This window comes from Megalobrama amblycephala, linkage group LG9 (assembly GCF_018812025.1).
Source record: "Megalobrama amblycephala isolate DHTTF-2021 linkage group LG9, ASM1881202v1, whole genome shotgun sequence".
NCBI classification, from domain to species: Eukaryota; Metazoa; Chordata; class Actinopteri; order Cypriniformes; family Xenocyprididae; genus Megalobrama; species Megalobrama amblycephala.
The window spans coordinates 29,287,549-29,300,874 of record NC_063052.1 but is presented as its reverse complement, the minus strand read 5'-3'; the positions used below and the strand labels follow the sequence as shown (position 1 = coordinate 29,300,874).

General features: G+C 43.6%; 1 protein-coding gene across 3 annotated transcripts in view; it reads right to left on the bottom strand.

The window, feature by feature from the left end:
• Positions 1-13,326, bottom strand: part of ash1l (ash1 (absent, small, or homeotic)-like (Drosophila)) — a 36,660-nt gene that overhangs the window by 17,072 nt on the left and 6,262 nt on the right. For all 3 annotated transcript variants that reach the window (XM_048202575.1, XM_048202577.1, XM_048202576.1), the window contains exons 4-12: positions 8,456-12,851; positions 5,974-6,700; positions 5,246-5,419; positions 5,060-5,154; positions 4,628-4,701; positions 4,165-4,210; positions 3,870-3,978; positions 3,535-3,741; positions 570-716 (exon numbers count right to left, since the gene is read on the bottom strand). In XM_048202575.1, the coding sequence (XP_048058532.1) occupies positions 570-716; positions 3,535-3,741; positions 3,870-3,978; positions 4,165-4,210; positions 4,628-4,701; positions 5,060-5,154; positions 5,246-5,419; positions 5,974-6,700; positions 8,456-12,851 (5,975 nt within the window). The remainder of the gene's footprint in view (positions 1-569; positions 717-3,534; positions 3,742-3,869; positions 3,979-4,164; positions 4,211-4,627; positions 4,702-5,059; positions 5,155-5,245; positions 5,420-5,973; positions 6,701-8,455; positions 12,852-13,326) is intronic.

Below are 13,326 nucleotides of genomic sequence, written 5' to 3'. Positions count from 1 at the left end.
GCAGCACAGCTGTGTCCCCCACCCTAAAACACAAGCTTCAGATAATCGCTCTTGTGTGACAAGATGGATGATCTGCCACCATTCAGCCTACAAGCACAGTTTTTAATGTGTGTGTGAAAGAGACAAAACAGAGCAAGAGATGGAAGAGATAACATTTTTTTGTGGACTGTGTGTGTACACAAAAACCCGACATGTCTGTAATAGTGTTACGTTCCAAGCAGATGTTGGTCACTGACCTGGATCTTGAGTTCACAATCCCATTGCTAATATATAATCCTTTAGATTTCGACTAATTACACTAATTTATTATGAAACAACAGTTTCAACACCTTCTGTAAAAAGAGTTAAAATGTGACCTTCCTCTTTAATTTTTCAACATGACCATGGCTTGTTCATAATACAGCAATTTCTAGATGATAAAGTCATTGCTTACTCAGTACTCGTGGTTGTCCACATCCCCACTGACTCACCATTAAAAATGACCTTTCTGTTTCCGAACTCATCAGAAGCTGATGGGATTTTATTGCCGTACTTCATCAGTGACTCATCAATGGTCTCATTTCACTCACCATTTCTGCATCTCACAGTTGGGCTCGCAGCTGTGGTTGACAAAGCGAGCCTCGTTGCCCATGCGGTAGCTGTCGATGACCATGCCGCTGTCCAGGTTCAGACAGTAGTGGCCGCTGTGGGAGAAGTACTGCTCCATCATGCGACTCCTAAACAAGAAAAAGACTTGCTGAACGTCTGATAAAATTACAGTAAACTGTATAGTAAATAAAGTAAAACTAAAACTGAAATAGAAAATAAATAAATAAAAATAATTCAAAACATTTCATAATAGGTAGTTTTTTATATTTATATTAATTATTGTATTATTTAAAAAAAATTATATATGTGAATTAATTAAAAAATTTGTAAAAATTTTATAAAAAAGGTGCAATTAATCGCCTATATATGCGCAGCCTGGTGGTCAATCTTCACTAATTTTCCATTCCATCAGTGAGAGCAGAGTGTGAAGGTTGAATTAGCAGAGCAATAGCACAGCTGTACATAAAATATCCCAATCCACACAACATAATGAAAGACATATCAGAGTTCAAAAGAGGACAAATTGTTGGTGCACAGCTCGCTGGCTCATCTGTGACCAGGACAGAGGAAGGACCAGTAGGAAGCTGTCCAGGAGAAAGGGATGTCCAGGTACTAATCTGGATTGTATCCAAAAAACATTAAACCACAGCTGCCCAACTCACTGCAGAATTAAATGCGCACCTCGACTCTCCTTTTTCTACCAAAACTGTTCGTCGGGAGCTCCACAGACTCAATATTCATGGTCGGACTGCTATATACCATTGGTCACTCATTCAAAATATCATTCCAACAGTGCAAATCTTGGGCTGTGGACAATGTGAAACATATCATTCTCTGATGAGTCCACCTTCACCATCTTTCCCACACCCGTGAGAGTTACGGTGTGGAGAAGCCCCAAAGAGGCTTAACACCTGGACTGTTGCGTGAAGCACAGGGGTGGATCAGTGATGATTTGGGCTGCAATATCATGGCATTCCCTACTGTGTGTGATTATTACAGTATGTTGGGAAGGAAATCCAAACGTTCGCCTATCATCCATCGACCTCAAATATGGCTTATCATTTGAAACATGCTAGTAGAAGCAACTTTACTTGGCCACTCGCTCTAACATTAACCTAGATAAATGTGCACTATTATTAGGTGCATATTCAAGTGTTTGTGTAGTGTGGAAGCTGAAGTATTGGTGCGCTTACAGCATGACATGGAGGCACCGGCGCAATCACTTGCAATGGAAACAACTCTGTCATTTTTGGTCATACAGATAACAGTAATACATCATACGAACTAGGTCTACTTTTATTTGTGTAAACTGACAATAACAAGAAAGCGCTGTGCCTTTGTAAAATAAAGAATACACACAAGATACACTTTTTTGTCATCTCAGTCTCCGTGAACTGGAGCGGGTCACAAAAATGAACCGTAATTCAAAGTATAGGCTACTTGCCTCACAGACGTGAGAAATATAACTATAGAAAGATTGAAATTGATATACTCCCAGTTCATGTAATCTGTATGAAAGCTGCACTTCTTTCTATAGCCGTGTCCACTATACTTCGGAGATGGTCTATATATGTTACGCCTACTGTATATATATTAAAGGCTCATTATGGTTTGGTATTCTCAGTATATATTTAAGTAATTAAATTAATATAAACATGCAATTAGTCGACTAACGCCTTAAAGGGATAGTTCACCCAAAAATGAAAATTTGATGTTTATCTGCTTACCCCCAGGGCATCCAAGATGTAGGTGACTTTGTTTCTTCAGTAGAACACAAATGATGATTTTTAACTCCAACCGTTGCCGTCTGTCAGTCAAATAATGGGAGTGAATGGGAACTTGGATCAATAAGAGTCGAAAAACCTTGCATAGACAAATCCAAATTAAACCCTGCAGCTCGTGACGACACATTGATGTCCTAAGACACGAAACGATCGGTTTGTGCGAGAAACCGAACAGTATTTATATAATTTTTTACCTCTAAAACACCACTATGTCCAACTGCGTTCAGCACTCGCTTAGTGAGGTCTGATCGCGCTCTGACAACGGCAGTGATGTCTCGCGCATATACTTCAATGAGTGCCAAACCGAATTCAAATCGCACAAACCGATCGTTTCATGTCTTAGGACATCAGTGTGTCGTCACGAGCTGCAGGGTTTAATTTAGATTTGTCTATGCAAGGTTTTTCGACTCTTATTGATCCAAGTTCCCATTCACTCCCATTATTTGACTGACAGATGGCAACAGTTGGTGTTAAAAATCATCATTTGTGTTCTACTGAAAAAACAAAGTCTTGGATGCGCTGGGGGTAAGCAGATAAACATCAAATTTTCATTTTTGGGTGAACTATCCCTAGGGCTGCACGATTAATCGCATGCTTTTGTCATGCGTGTCTCGTCAGTAAAGCCGGTTCTGTGATTAGCAGTAAATGTCCATCACCTGCTTTCAAATGGAGCGGCACTTAATATACAGAGCCGTAGTTCGCGGACAAGCTACGCAATATCGCGTTCGTAATCGAAAGCGATTCATCTGCGATTATGAACACGATATTGCGTAGCTTGTCTGCGAACTACGGCTCTGTATATTAAGTGCCGCTCCATTTGAAAGCAGGTGATGGACATTTACCGCTAATCAAAGAACCGGCTTTACTGATGAGACACGCATGACAATCTCGTGCAATTAATCGTGCAGCCCTAACTATCCCTTTAAATGAATGACTACTAGTCAACTAGAAACTAGTCGGGAACAGCCCTACTTTAAATTAAAACAATAAAATAAATAAATAAAAAATAATAATAATAATAATAATCACACATGGTTAGTACACGACCGTAAATAAATAAATAAATAAATAGTTTTTAGATACGATTTGAGCATGACAGAATGTTCAAACTAGTTAAAATCTGTGTCTCATCTTTGTTGTTTAAAGCCAAATTGCAGCTAACCTGAACTCCTGTTCGCTGACCACCTCTCCCAAGTACTCAATGATGAATTGGCCGGAACGTAGGGGCTGCTTGGTGCGGATCCCCCAGCCCTTTCCCTCAGCTCGGAAGCGCTCAAGGCACTGCACCCACTCATGCTTCTGGATATGCTGGTTATCACACTGCTCACCACACGGACATGTACTTGGAGAACACTCAGCAAAGATCATCCTGAGACAGAGATGAGAAACCAATGAGATCCACATTATGAACTACAATTACTCTAATGAGTAAGCAGAGAAGATGATGTAAACCTCTTAAGACTGGTCGAAAAATGAAGCATTTAATTGCCCTGTTACCTGTTTAGACAGTCGTCCTGACAGCCCTTCTCGCTGTGGTCTTCAGGTGCCCTGCAGTTACAAGTAGTGGCTTCATAGCCAGAAAGAGGCTTCACATCCACATAGACATCTAATAGAGAAAATATTGATGCGTTACTCTTAATCATCCGCAAACATGCACGCAAAAACACAATACAAAAACGAGAGCAAGATAGTCATGAGGAAATCAACAACTCTCAGTCCTGTCAAATCAGTATAGTTTTGGAAACAGATGCATGTTCATGGGTAGAGATCAAAATGATGAAAATATCCTTACTGGATCTGATCTTCTTGTAGAGAGGCACATCAGGTCTCTTGTGGAGCTACAAAGAACAAAGATGCATCTTTTATTAGAAAGATTTTTGCAAGCAATCAAGCATAACAGACATTAAACTGCTAAAAATCTTTTTAAACATTAAAACTTGTTTTGAGAAAATATATCCCGAATTAAGTTTATTTTTATAACCCTATAGGCAAATTATTTGTTCACAAACCTCACTAAATTTTGTTAGATTTATGCTTACAACAAGAAAAAAAAAAACATTTGCCAAAGGGAAATAAAAACTAACATAATGCAAGATATATTTTCCATTATCTTACAAGGGAATGCATCTTGTTTTAAGGATGTTTATTGGGAACCAAGAACAAAATACTGAATAATACAGTGAGTTTTGCAGTGAAAAACTTAAATGACAAATGCAGCTGTTAGTTCAGGAAAAGACGTGGTTTAAAGGAGCTACCTGATCATGTTTCCAAAGCCACAGGATGTCATAAGGCAGCTGGAAATCAATGCGTTTCTGTCTCAAGTATTTCCCTGGACAAACACCAAAAGACAAATTGCAGTTATTAATTCAGTTGCTTTGCCCTTTAACTTGAGGCTGCCCCATTCCAATATTGAATGAACTAATCACCTCATAACTCATCCACCATAACTAATCAGCCTGATTGCCCATGAGGCTATGCATAATAAACTGGTTAGGAATGACAATGAAAGCTGTATACCAATACAAGTCCACAAACTTATTTGTTGAAATAATAGTTCTTTAAAAATTTTAAAAAATCCAGCTGTCAACTAAACTGCAATTAGATATTGTGCTAAACTAAGTGATGCATGTCAACATCTGTAGACTAAAAGGTCACAACTGAAAGCTAAGCGTAAAGGAAAAACTCACCAACATGAATGGGAGCAGGTAGAAGGCCATAATCATGTTCACCTGGAGTGTATTCTAACTTCTCCTTCTTTAGCTGTAGCAGCTGACTGCGAGGACTGTTGGGGAAATGCAAAAAGGTTACGTTTATTTACTTGGGATATGAATGTTAGATAATAAAATGGGCTTGCTGAACATGTTCACCCTTACTCATCAGTCTTGTACACATCAGAGTAAAGCCCCGCCTTTTGAAACTTCTTTTTGGGTGGTCTAGCAACTCTCTTCTCCCGCTGAGTGGTCACTGATGGGTTTGGGGCTTGTTCCACGGAAGTAGGGCCTGTGCGCTCTGGGGAGGACTGGCTATCAGGTTTTCCCTCCAGTGCACTGCAAAAGAACCCATTAATTTATTTTGAGATTAAGAAAAAAAAATCATGAAAAATATCACCTGCATTTTTGGGGAAGCATTTTGACCACAACACGGAGCCAGAGAAATTTGTAATGAAAGTAGAAATCTCAATTTGTATTTCATGCTGTTTTTAAACAGATTAAACAGCTGAAATTCAGATATGGTAATGGCCGTTTCGCTTCCAACACACACTCTAAGCAGTAGACCAATCACAACAAACTGGGCCAGCTGACCAATCAGAGCAAAGGAACTCTCGGAAAGAGAGACTAAAGGGGTTTAGAGAGACACTGTGAGAAAAGAGGTGATGTGCTTATCAATATTAAAAGCAGTTGTACTAAATATTTTTGTGGAAACCGTTATTCTTTGATGAATAGAAAGTTCAAAAGAACAGCATTTATGTGAAATAGGAATGTTTAGAAACATTAAATGTCTTTACTGTAACTTTTGATCAATTATTGCTGAAATAAAGTTTTTTTTTTTAAATCATACTGACCCCACACTTTTGAATGATTGTGTATATTATACCGCATACCTGCGAAAACAATGCATTTCTTCCTGCGTCAACCATTCCCTCCCTCCTTCTGTTCTAGCTTTCGGCATCACATCCTCCTCTCTAGCAGCTGACCGTTCTTCTTCTTCTTCCTCCACCTCTCTTTCCTCCTCCGGTTCCTCTTCTTCCTCATCGCCTCCTTCAGTCTCCCTCTCCCAGCGCTTCCGCTTGCGTCCTTTTCTACGCTGGCTCTGCACTACAGACTCAATGACATCAACCACGGTGTCTCCCTCCCAGAGCACACTTCCTCTGTGCCTTTCAGGTAACGGGTGGTTCTCCTGTTCAGATGCCTGTGGTGGGGGTGACGGTGGAGGCGAGGGCAGAGGGTGCTTACGGGGACGGCCCGGACCCCGTTTTTTCACCACATTGTTTCCTGTGCGTGCTTGCCTCTGGAGCTTTTTTGCACGGAGGATCTTGTTGACATGGTGCAGGTTGTTTTTGGGAGGGGGCCGATGGGAGTGATGTGAAGGGGGGGAGTCAAGGCAGCATGCAGGCTGGGAGGAGCATGTGGAGGGACTAGCCTGGCGACTGGTGGGCCGGAGAGCTGCAGCACTTCCAGGCTGGTCAAGAGTGCAATGAGAAAGGCAAGAGGAAGAGTGCGAGAGGGATAGAGGAGGGTGGTGGTGATGGTGGTGCCGATGATGGGGACCCTCAGAAACATCAGGAACACTGGATTGGCCACCTCGGTTTTGCATGCCAGATACATTCCCTATGAGATTAAACCAAAAAAACAAAAAACAAAAATTTTTTCACAACAAATTAGAACAACAATTTAAAAAATTAGCATTGTAACAGAACTCACTCATCACCCAAGGTCCCACGGCATGCACGTCAACTACTCGAGCAGTTAAATTTGACCAAAATGCAAATCCCTATTTCATAGTCAACAAAGACAATTATAATGAAAACAAAGGCTAAAATAAAATAAATAAAAATTTTAAAAAAGCACACACACATATATAAGTCTGTGTATACCAAAGGATTGTTTACAGCAGAAATTAGTGACTGGCCAATTTGGTATCCTTTGAGCGTTGGGCAACATTTAATACAGAAAACAGCAGCCTGCCACTGACACAGCTAAAATCTCAAATTCATGATTAGCTTGTTATCTTTATTTAGAACAAGTTTATTAACAGACTGGGGACCTGAGCATCGTTTCTACAGCATCTATAATCCAATTTATCTCCTCATCTCCTAATGGCCAAATTCTGATGTAGAAGAAAAGAATCGTCCCACAGATTCAGCAAAAAAAGCAGCATCATCTATTCATGTGTGCAGGGCCTCATTAACTGTGTTCCCCCTGTCCTCCATTATCCCTTTAATTAACTTACTCTCAGTCTAACTCACTTTCAACACAGTCTAGTCTATTATGTTCTATTCATCTTATCCTTCCATCAGTCAAACCCATCCTTCCACATCTCTCCATTTCATTGTTTTTTTTCCTCTGTGCGAGACGAGTTACAAGTCAGAGTTTAATACTTATGGTTACCTTTTTGCTCAAATCACATAATAATGACTGCCTTGGCAAGCACCACTAACTATATATGGGCAGAATTCATCAACTAAAACTTCCTTCCAATCACATCTTATTCACAGCCTTAGTCTTATTTTTTTATCAGTCCTATTTTCCTCTGGCCTTTAATCCTCCTCTTTTACTCTTTCTCATCAGTTTCTTGCTCTCACTGCCACAGTGAATTAATGGTGCCGTCAATGACCGGTGGATGACCTCATGTCCTGAGCTCTAATCCTGGATTACATACTACACTTTGCTATCTCACTAGAGACCCTCTACGCATTAACACATATACACAAACACACTGCCCATCCATCCCAGCATGACTGAGAGGCTGCATTGTTATAAACTGCTCTGTTTTACCTGGTTCAGTACTGTAACATTTGAGCAGTTGTGTGTGTATGCGTAAGTGTGAAGAAATTTAGCCATAAAAAGTCTGTATATGCAGGTAGCATATTTGCAATCCCACTGCCATTGAAGTACAGAGGAAATTATGTCACAACTAGCCATTTTGTAGTATACTTGGTAGTATGTATTGTAGGACCTTTAACTACAAGCTTCAGCTTTGACTATTCTTGTATCAACCACTTTATCAATCAATACAGAACACTTGACAGGAAGTACTGAAAACTAATCATAAATTTGTGGCACGCACTGAAGCAAGTGACGTCCAATAAAATTTTAGCACAGAATTATGGAGGACGCCGAGGTAAAGCTATATTTGGAGAGTGACTACATTTCACTGCATTAATTCTGCAACCTTCACAATGTCAAACTAAATTTGGGTCACCTCAGCAGGCCCATTCAGTTGGCTGAAAACAACATGTAAAAAATGCAAGGGCATTACTGAACTGAACATGGATGTAATGTAATACTTGCGTGTTATGATTATGGTTTATAGTTCAATAGGTTTCTCAATATCAGCATTAGCTCTTAAGATTTTTCACTTACCCATCTCTCTCCTCTCTGCAGATGCGGAACGATCCCTTCTCACTGTCCGGTCCAAACGTGAAAGGCTAGGGCTCTCTGACGTTCCACCTTTTTTGCTCCGACTCCCCTTGAGCGAGGTACGAGATAGTGCAGATGCAAACAAGTTGGTGTGGCTGGTCTCTGCCTCCTCAGTGGGGGAAGCAGCATCTTCCTCGTCACTCTCAGAGCACTCCACTGTATTTTGTGCATGTCCTTCAGAGAATACACCAGACCCAGAAAGGGACTGGTTTCTAGAGAGTTTGGAGTAATCAGTATCAGAACTTCCCATCCTAAACCAGGAGTCAACAGGATGATGTCCCCGGCTCGTGTTGCCCAAAGACAGTCGTGAAGGCCCAAGACAAGACAAAGAGGCCTCTTTTCGCTTGTACCGTTCTGCAGAAGATGAGGAGGAAGAGGAAGGAGAGTTGGCAGAAGCTGCCTGTTTGTTAGCACTGGAGTCAGCAGAGCCATCTCGCCCAAACCGGCAGCGCTGCAGAGACTCTACACTCCCTCGCTCCCCTCTTCCAACTCCCAACCCCTCACCTCCTCCACTTCTGCCACCTATGCTACCTACAACTCCACCACCATCATCACCCTCCTCTTCTCCACAGCGATCACGGTGCTTGTGTCTATGCTTGTGTTTGTGGTGCCAGCCAAATGACAGCTCAGACGACATGGCAGGATAGAGTACTGATGAACGACCACCACCTAGATACTCCTGCCTAAGTAGCTTATGTTTCTTCTTGTGAAATTTGGAGGGGTTAAGCAGCAGGTGGGATGGGTGATGATGATGTACATAAGAAGGGGGTGGAGGTGGAGGAAAAGAGGGGGAATGAACATGGTGGGATGGGCCAGAGTGGGGAGCCTGGTGATGGGGGTGGGAGTACAGGGCACTTGCTGGGGTATAACCACGATAGTAGCCAAGTCCCAGTGGGGCAGAAGAGTATGGGACACCATATGAAGGGTGATAGAAACCGCCGCTGGAGAGAGGAAAGCCTAACCCAGGTACAAACGGTACTTCTGATATAGATTCTCTGAGCTTAGGAGGTCGCCCTCTTTTCTTTTTAAGATCTGGCTTACGGACATAATGAAGTGAATCACATGGGTAGGCTGGGTGGGGTGAATAATATCCACTAAAATTTATCCTGAAGATGGTGGGTAAGAGATCTCTATGCAGATAATGATGGGGTGGTGGATTGGTCCCACCTCCAAGGCTGCTGCTGGCTCTGGCACTTCCCAAGCCAGACCCACGACCCGGGCCTGCTGCTCCAGCACCCAGACCCAAGCTGCTACCCAAACGAAGTGTAGGTGTGCGATGAGCAATTCGTATATCACTGAGCTGAACACAGATTTCATCTAAATCAGCCAAAAAGTCTGGGTCTTGTCGGCGTGTCCGCAGCTGCAGGTACTTCTTCTTGCGTTTGCGCTTTTGCCTTTTTAGTTTGTCATAGCTAGGGCAGCCATGTCCACGACGCTTGCACTTATGTTTGTGCTTCTCTTTATGTCCAACCAAAGCAGAAGATGGGGCAGCTGGGTGTGGTCTTCTTGGGTCAGGTGATGCCCTTGCTCCAAGTGGGGAGGGTGTAGGTGAGGGACGTTCCAAGAGAACTGAAGAGGAGTGCCTCCTCCTACCTCTTGAAGAAAGCCCCATTCCTGCTCCCATGGCTGGACCTATGACACCAGGCATTAAGAGTCCACTTGCCATACCCTGCGAGACCCCTACACCAGCTAAGCCACTTGCACTACCAGCCTTTTCCCCACGGTCCGAGGTGCTGTTATTATCTGTTCCAATGCCACTGTCACTGGGTACCGTCTCTTCGCTGTGCGATTCACTGACTGGGGAAGGCGTGGCCTCCTTCAGCTCACTCAGAGGAGCAGGAGATGTGGGCAATAGTGGTCTTGGAGGAGAAAACTTTCGATAATGGTAGTGTTGCCGGTAGTGGTGGTGGTGATGGTGGTAACCCCGGCAAGAAGACTTCTTCTGAGATGGGTGTGCTGTGGATGATGTGGAGCCTCCTACAGTGCGAGCAGAGGGGGCTGAAAAAGTAGGTGGGGGAAAGGAGAATGAGTGGTGGCTCTGATGGGAATGGCTGCAGTGAGGGTGGGATGAGAAATGCACCGAGCCAGGCTCAACAAAGCTAGCATCACTAATGGGACTTTGACCTCCACTTGACTGTGAGAGTGATGGGGAAGGGAACACCTCAGACGGAGGCAACTGGTGTTGCTGGTTTTGTAAGGTTTGTGACGGATGATGATGGAGTGGGGAAGAAGTGTTTGGTGACAAGAACGGTTCTGGAGGGGGTGTGGGGGCACCTGGGGAGAGATTAGCTGATGATTTTGGCTTACGACCCCTCCTTTTACCCATATATATTGTCCCCTTTTTGCTAACATTGATCTGGGGCCCTAATTTTCCCCCAAATGTAGCAGCAAGTGACGACAGAGACTGTGGTTTTGTAGCAGCCGGAGCTCCTGGTGGCCCACTGTTTCTGGAGCCTTCCTGCTCAGTCCCTGGTTTCGGCCCAAGCAGTATTTGACTGAGGAGCCTCTTCCGTTTTACTGTCTTCATTTTATTGATTTTGCCTATGATCGTCTTCATGATGAGCTGCCCATTGCCCTTATTACGAAAAGGTTTTTCACCTACTGAAGCATCCCCTGATTCAGGAGCAAGTGTTGGGGGCTGGGTTTCTTGAGGAAGGGTTGGAGGTAAGCGCTTGGGGCGCCCTCGCTTTCTTGCCATGGGTTTAGGTGGATTAAAGTCCACTTCAGGGTGCAAAACAGGGGGATCCTGCTCTTCTTTAGATTTGAGCAGACTGGAGTAGACCTTTGAGGGTGCCAGTTTGTTTGGGGTGCGGCCACGTGCTGGGGCATCTAACCGGGGCATTTTGTTCTTGGGCCGCCCCCTCTTCTTGGGTGAAGATTCAAAAAGTTCGGTAACAACAGGGGGCATAAGATTAGAATTGGGAGGTCGTCCCACAGGACGCCGAACAGGGGATAGGGAGGAAAGCCCTGAGGGCACTGGTGTGGCGAGTTTCTGATGATTAGAAGCAGCCTCAAGTAAAGACTTGTGGGTTCGATTCACCGCCTTCGTCCAGCGAGGTCGCCGTCCTCGCCGCTTTTTAAGAGGCTTTGAATCCTGCTCGGTTGGTGATGCAGGAGATACAGCCCCAGTGTCATCGCATAGTGGTGATGGGCTCATGCTGGCACCAGAAGGGTATGAAGGTGAAATAGTGCATTTGGTGGACTCAGCAGGACTTGGTACCCCACTAACGCGACTTTCCTGATTGGGACTACGTTTGACTGGGCTTGAGCTCTCACTGTGTTTACTCCTCTCACTTCGAGAAGCTGACAAAGAACACCTTTCTTTAGCATCTTGCTTCCCTGGCATGGCAGGAGTGGAGCCCTTACTTAAATCTCTGGGACAGTCTGTGTCTTTGTCTCGGTCACGCTCTTTGTCTTTCTCAGTAAACTCCTCTATTCGGGAGGGGCTTGCTCTAGGGTGTGAGGCTAGGGACCCTGGCAAACCTATGTGACATCCTGTACTTCCTATTCTCTCTAAGGAGGATGAGGATGAAGAAGAGGAAAATGTTGGTGATGAAAGAGAAGCCGAGGAGGAAGAATGAGACGGGCAGTGCCCAAGACGAGACTGAGATTTCATTCCATTGGTGGTACTGTTGTCAGTGCTATCATTTGTGGATGTCGTTGTCAAACGACTACTGTTTTGAGACAGAGCAGTGGTGGTGGTGGTGGTGGTTGTGCTGCTGTTGCTACTGGTGACACCTTTTGAAAGTCCATCAGATTCCTCTTTTCTAGAGGTGCCAGAAAATTTTTCCAGAATACTGTCTTTGTTTTTGGACCCATATGGGCGACCTGGGGGCCGTGAAACAGGTGGTGGTGGAGCAAGGTGCGCCGCCCTGGAATAGGTGTTCCTATTGGCCATAGCCCTTTCAGGGCGCTGCAGATTAGAAATTAAAGGAGGCGAGCTACTGTGTGCTGGAGCTGGCGACACCTTCCGGGCTTTCGGCTTTGGGCACTTTGAAGGTGGGCATGTAGCTATGAGCTGAGCAAGCTTCTCAGTCACAGTAGGGGTACCCCAGGCAGAAATTCCTCTTTCTTGTTCCTTTTGCCCCTCAGAAAAATTGTACTGAGAAGATTTTAAGATCCCATCTGTTTTGGGGTCCTGTTGCGATGTGGCAGCTGGGGGCATTGTTGGTGGTGATGGGGCAGGGGCAGAGTTGGTTTGTGGAACATGGTTTTTCTTTCCAGCGGAGTGCGATTTGCTTTCTGTCGTGGGGCGATGAAGGTTAAGGGGTCTCTCTGAAGAAGCAACAGATTTTACATCAGCTTTTCCCTCTGTCTTACAGGCAAGTTTTGGAGGACCCTATACGTATATAAAGAAGGAAAAACTGAGTCACAGAAACACTGTTACATACGTTTAATTCAATGTAATATGGAAAATCATGAAACAAAGAAATTATGATGCATTATTAACTGTGCTGGATTTCTCCTAAATATTAACAATTAATTTGATGTTTTATGCCACTAAAATTCCTGTTCATTGTTTGAATCTTGGACCATTATTACCGTTTTTTTCCTTTAAATCAATAGCAGAGAGAGATGGGAGAAGGAAGGGAAGACGCATGTGAAATACAGAAAGAGAAATAGGGATAAAAAGACATTAGGACAGGCAAATAAAGATAGAGAAACAAAATCTAAGAGTGAACAACAAAGTACTCTGGGTCAGACAGAAAATCATAGTTAACAGAGAAACGAGGAAAAGGAAAAAACAAAAGAGAATTTAAGTATTTGGGTGACTGAAAGAGAGAAGAGTGAGAAAGAAAATGTGGCAAGATGTG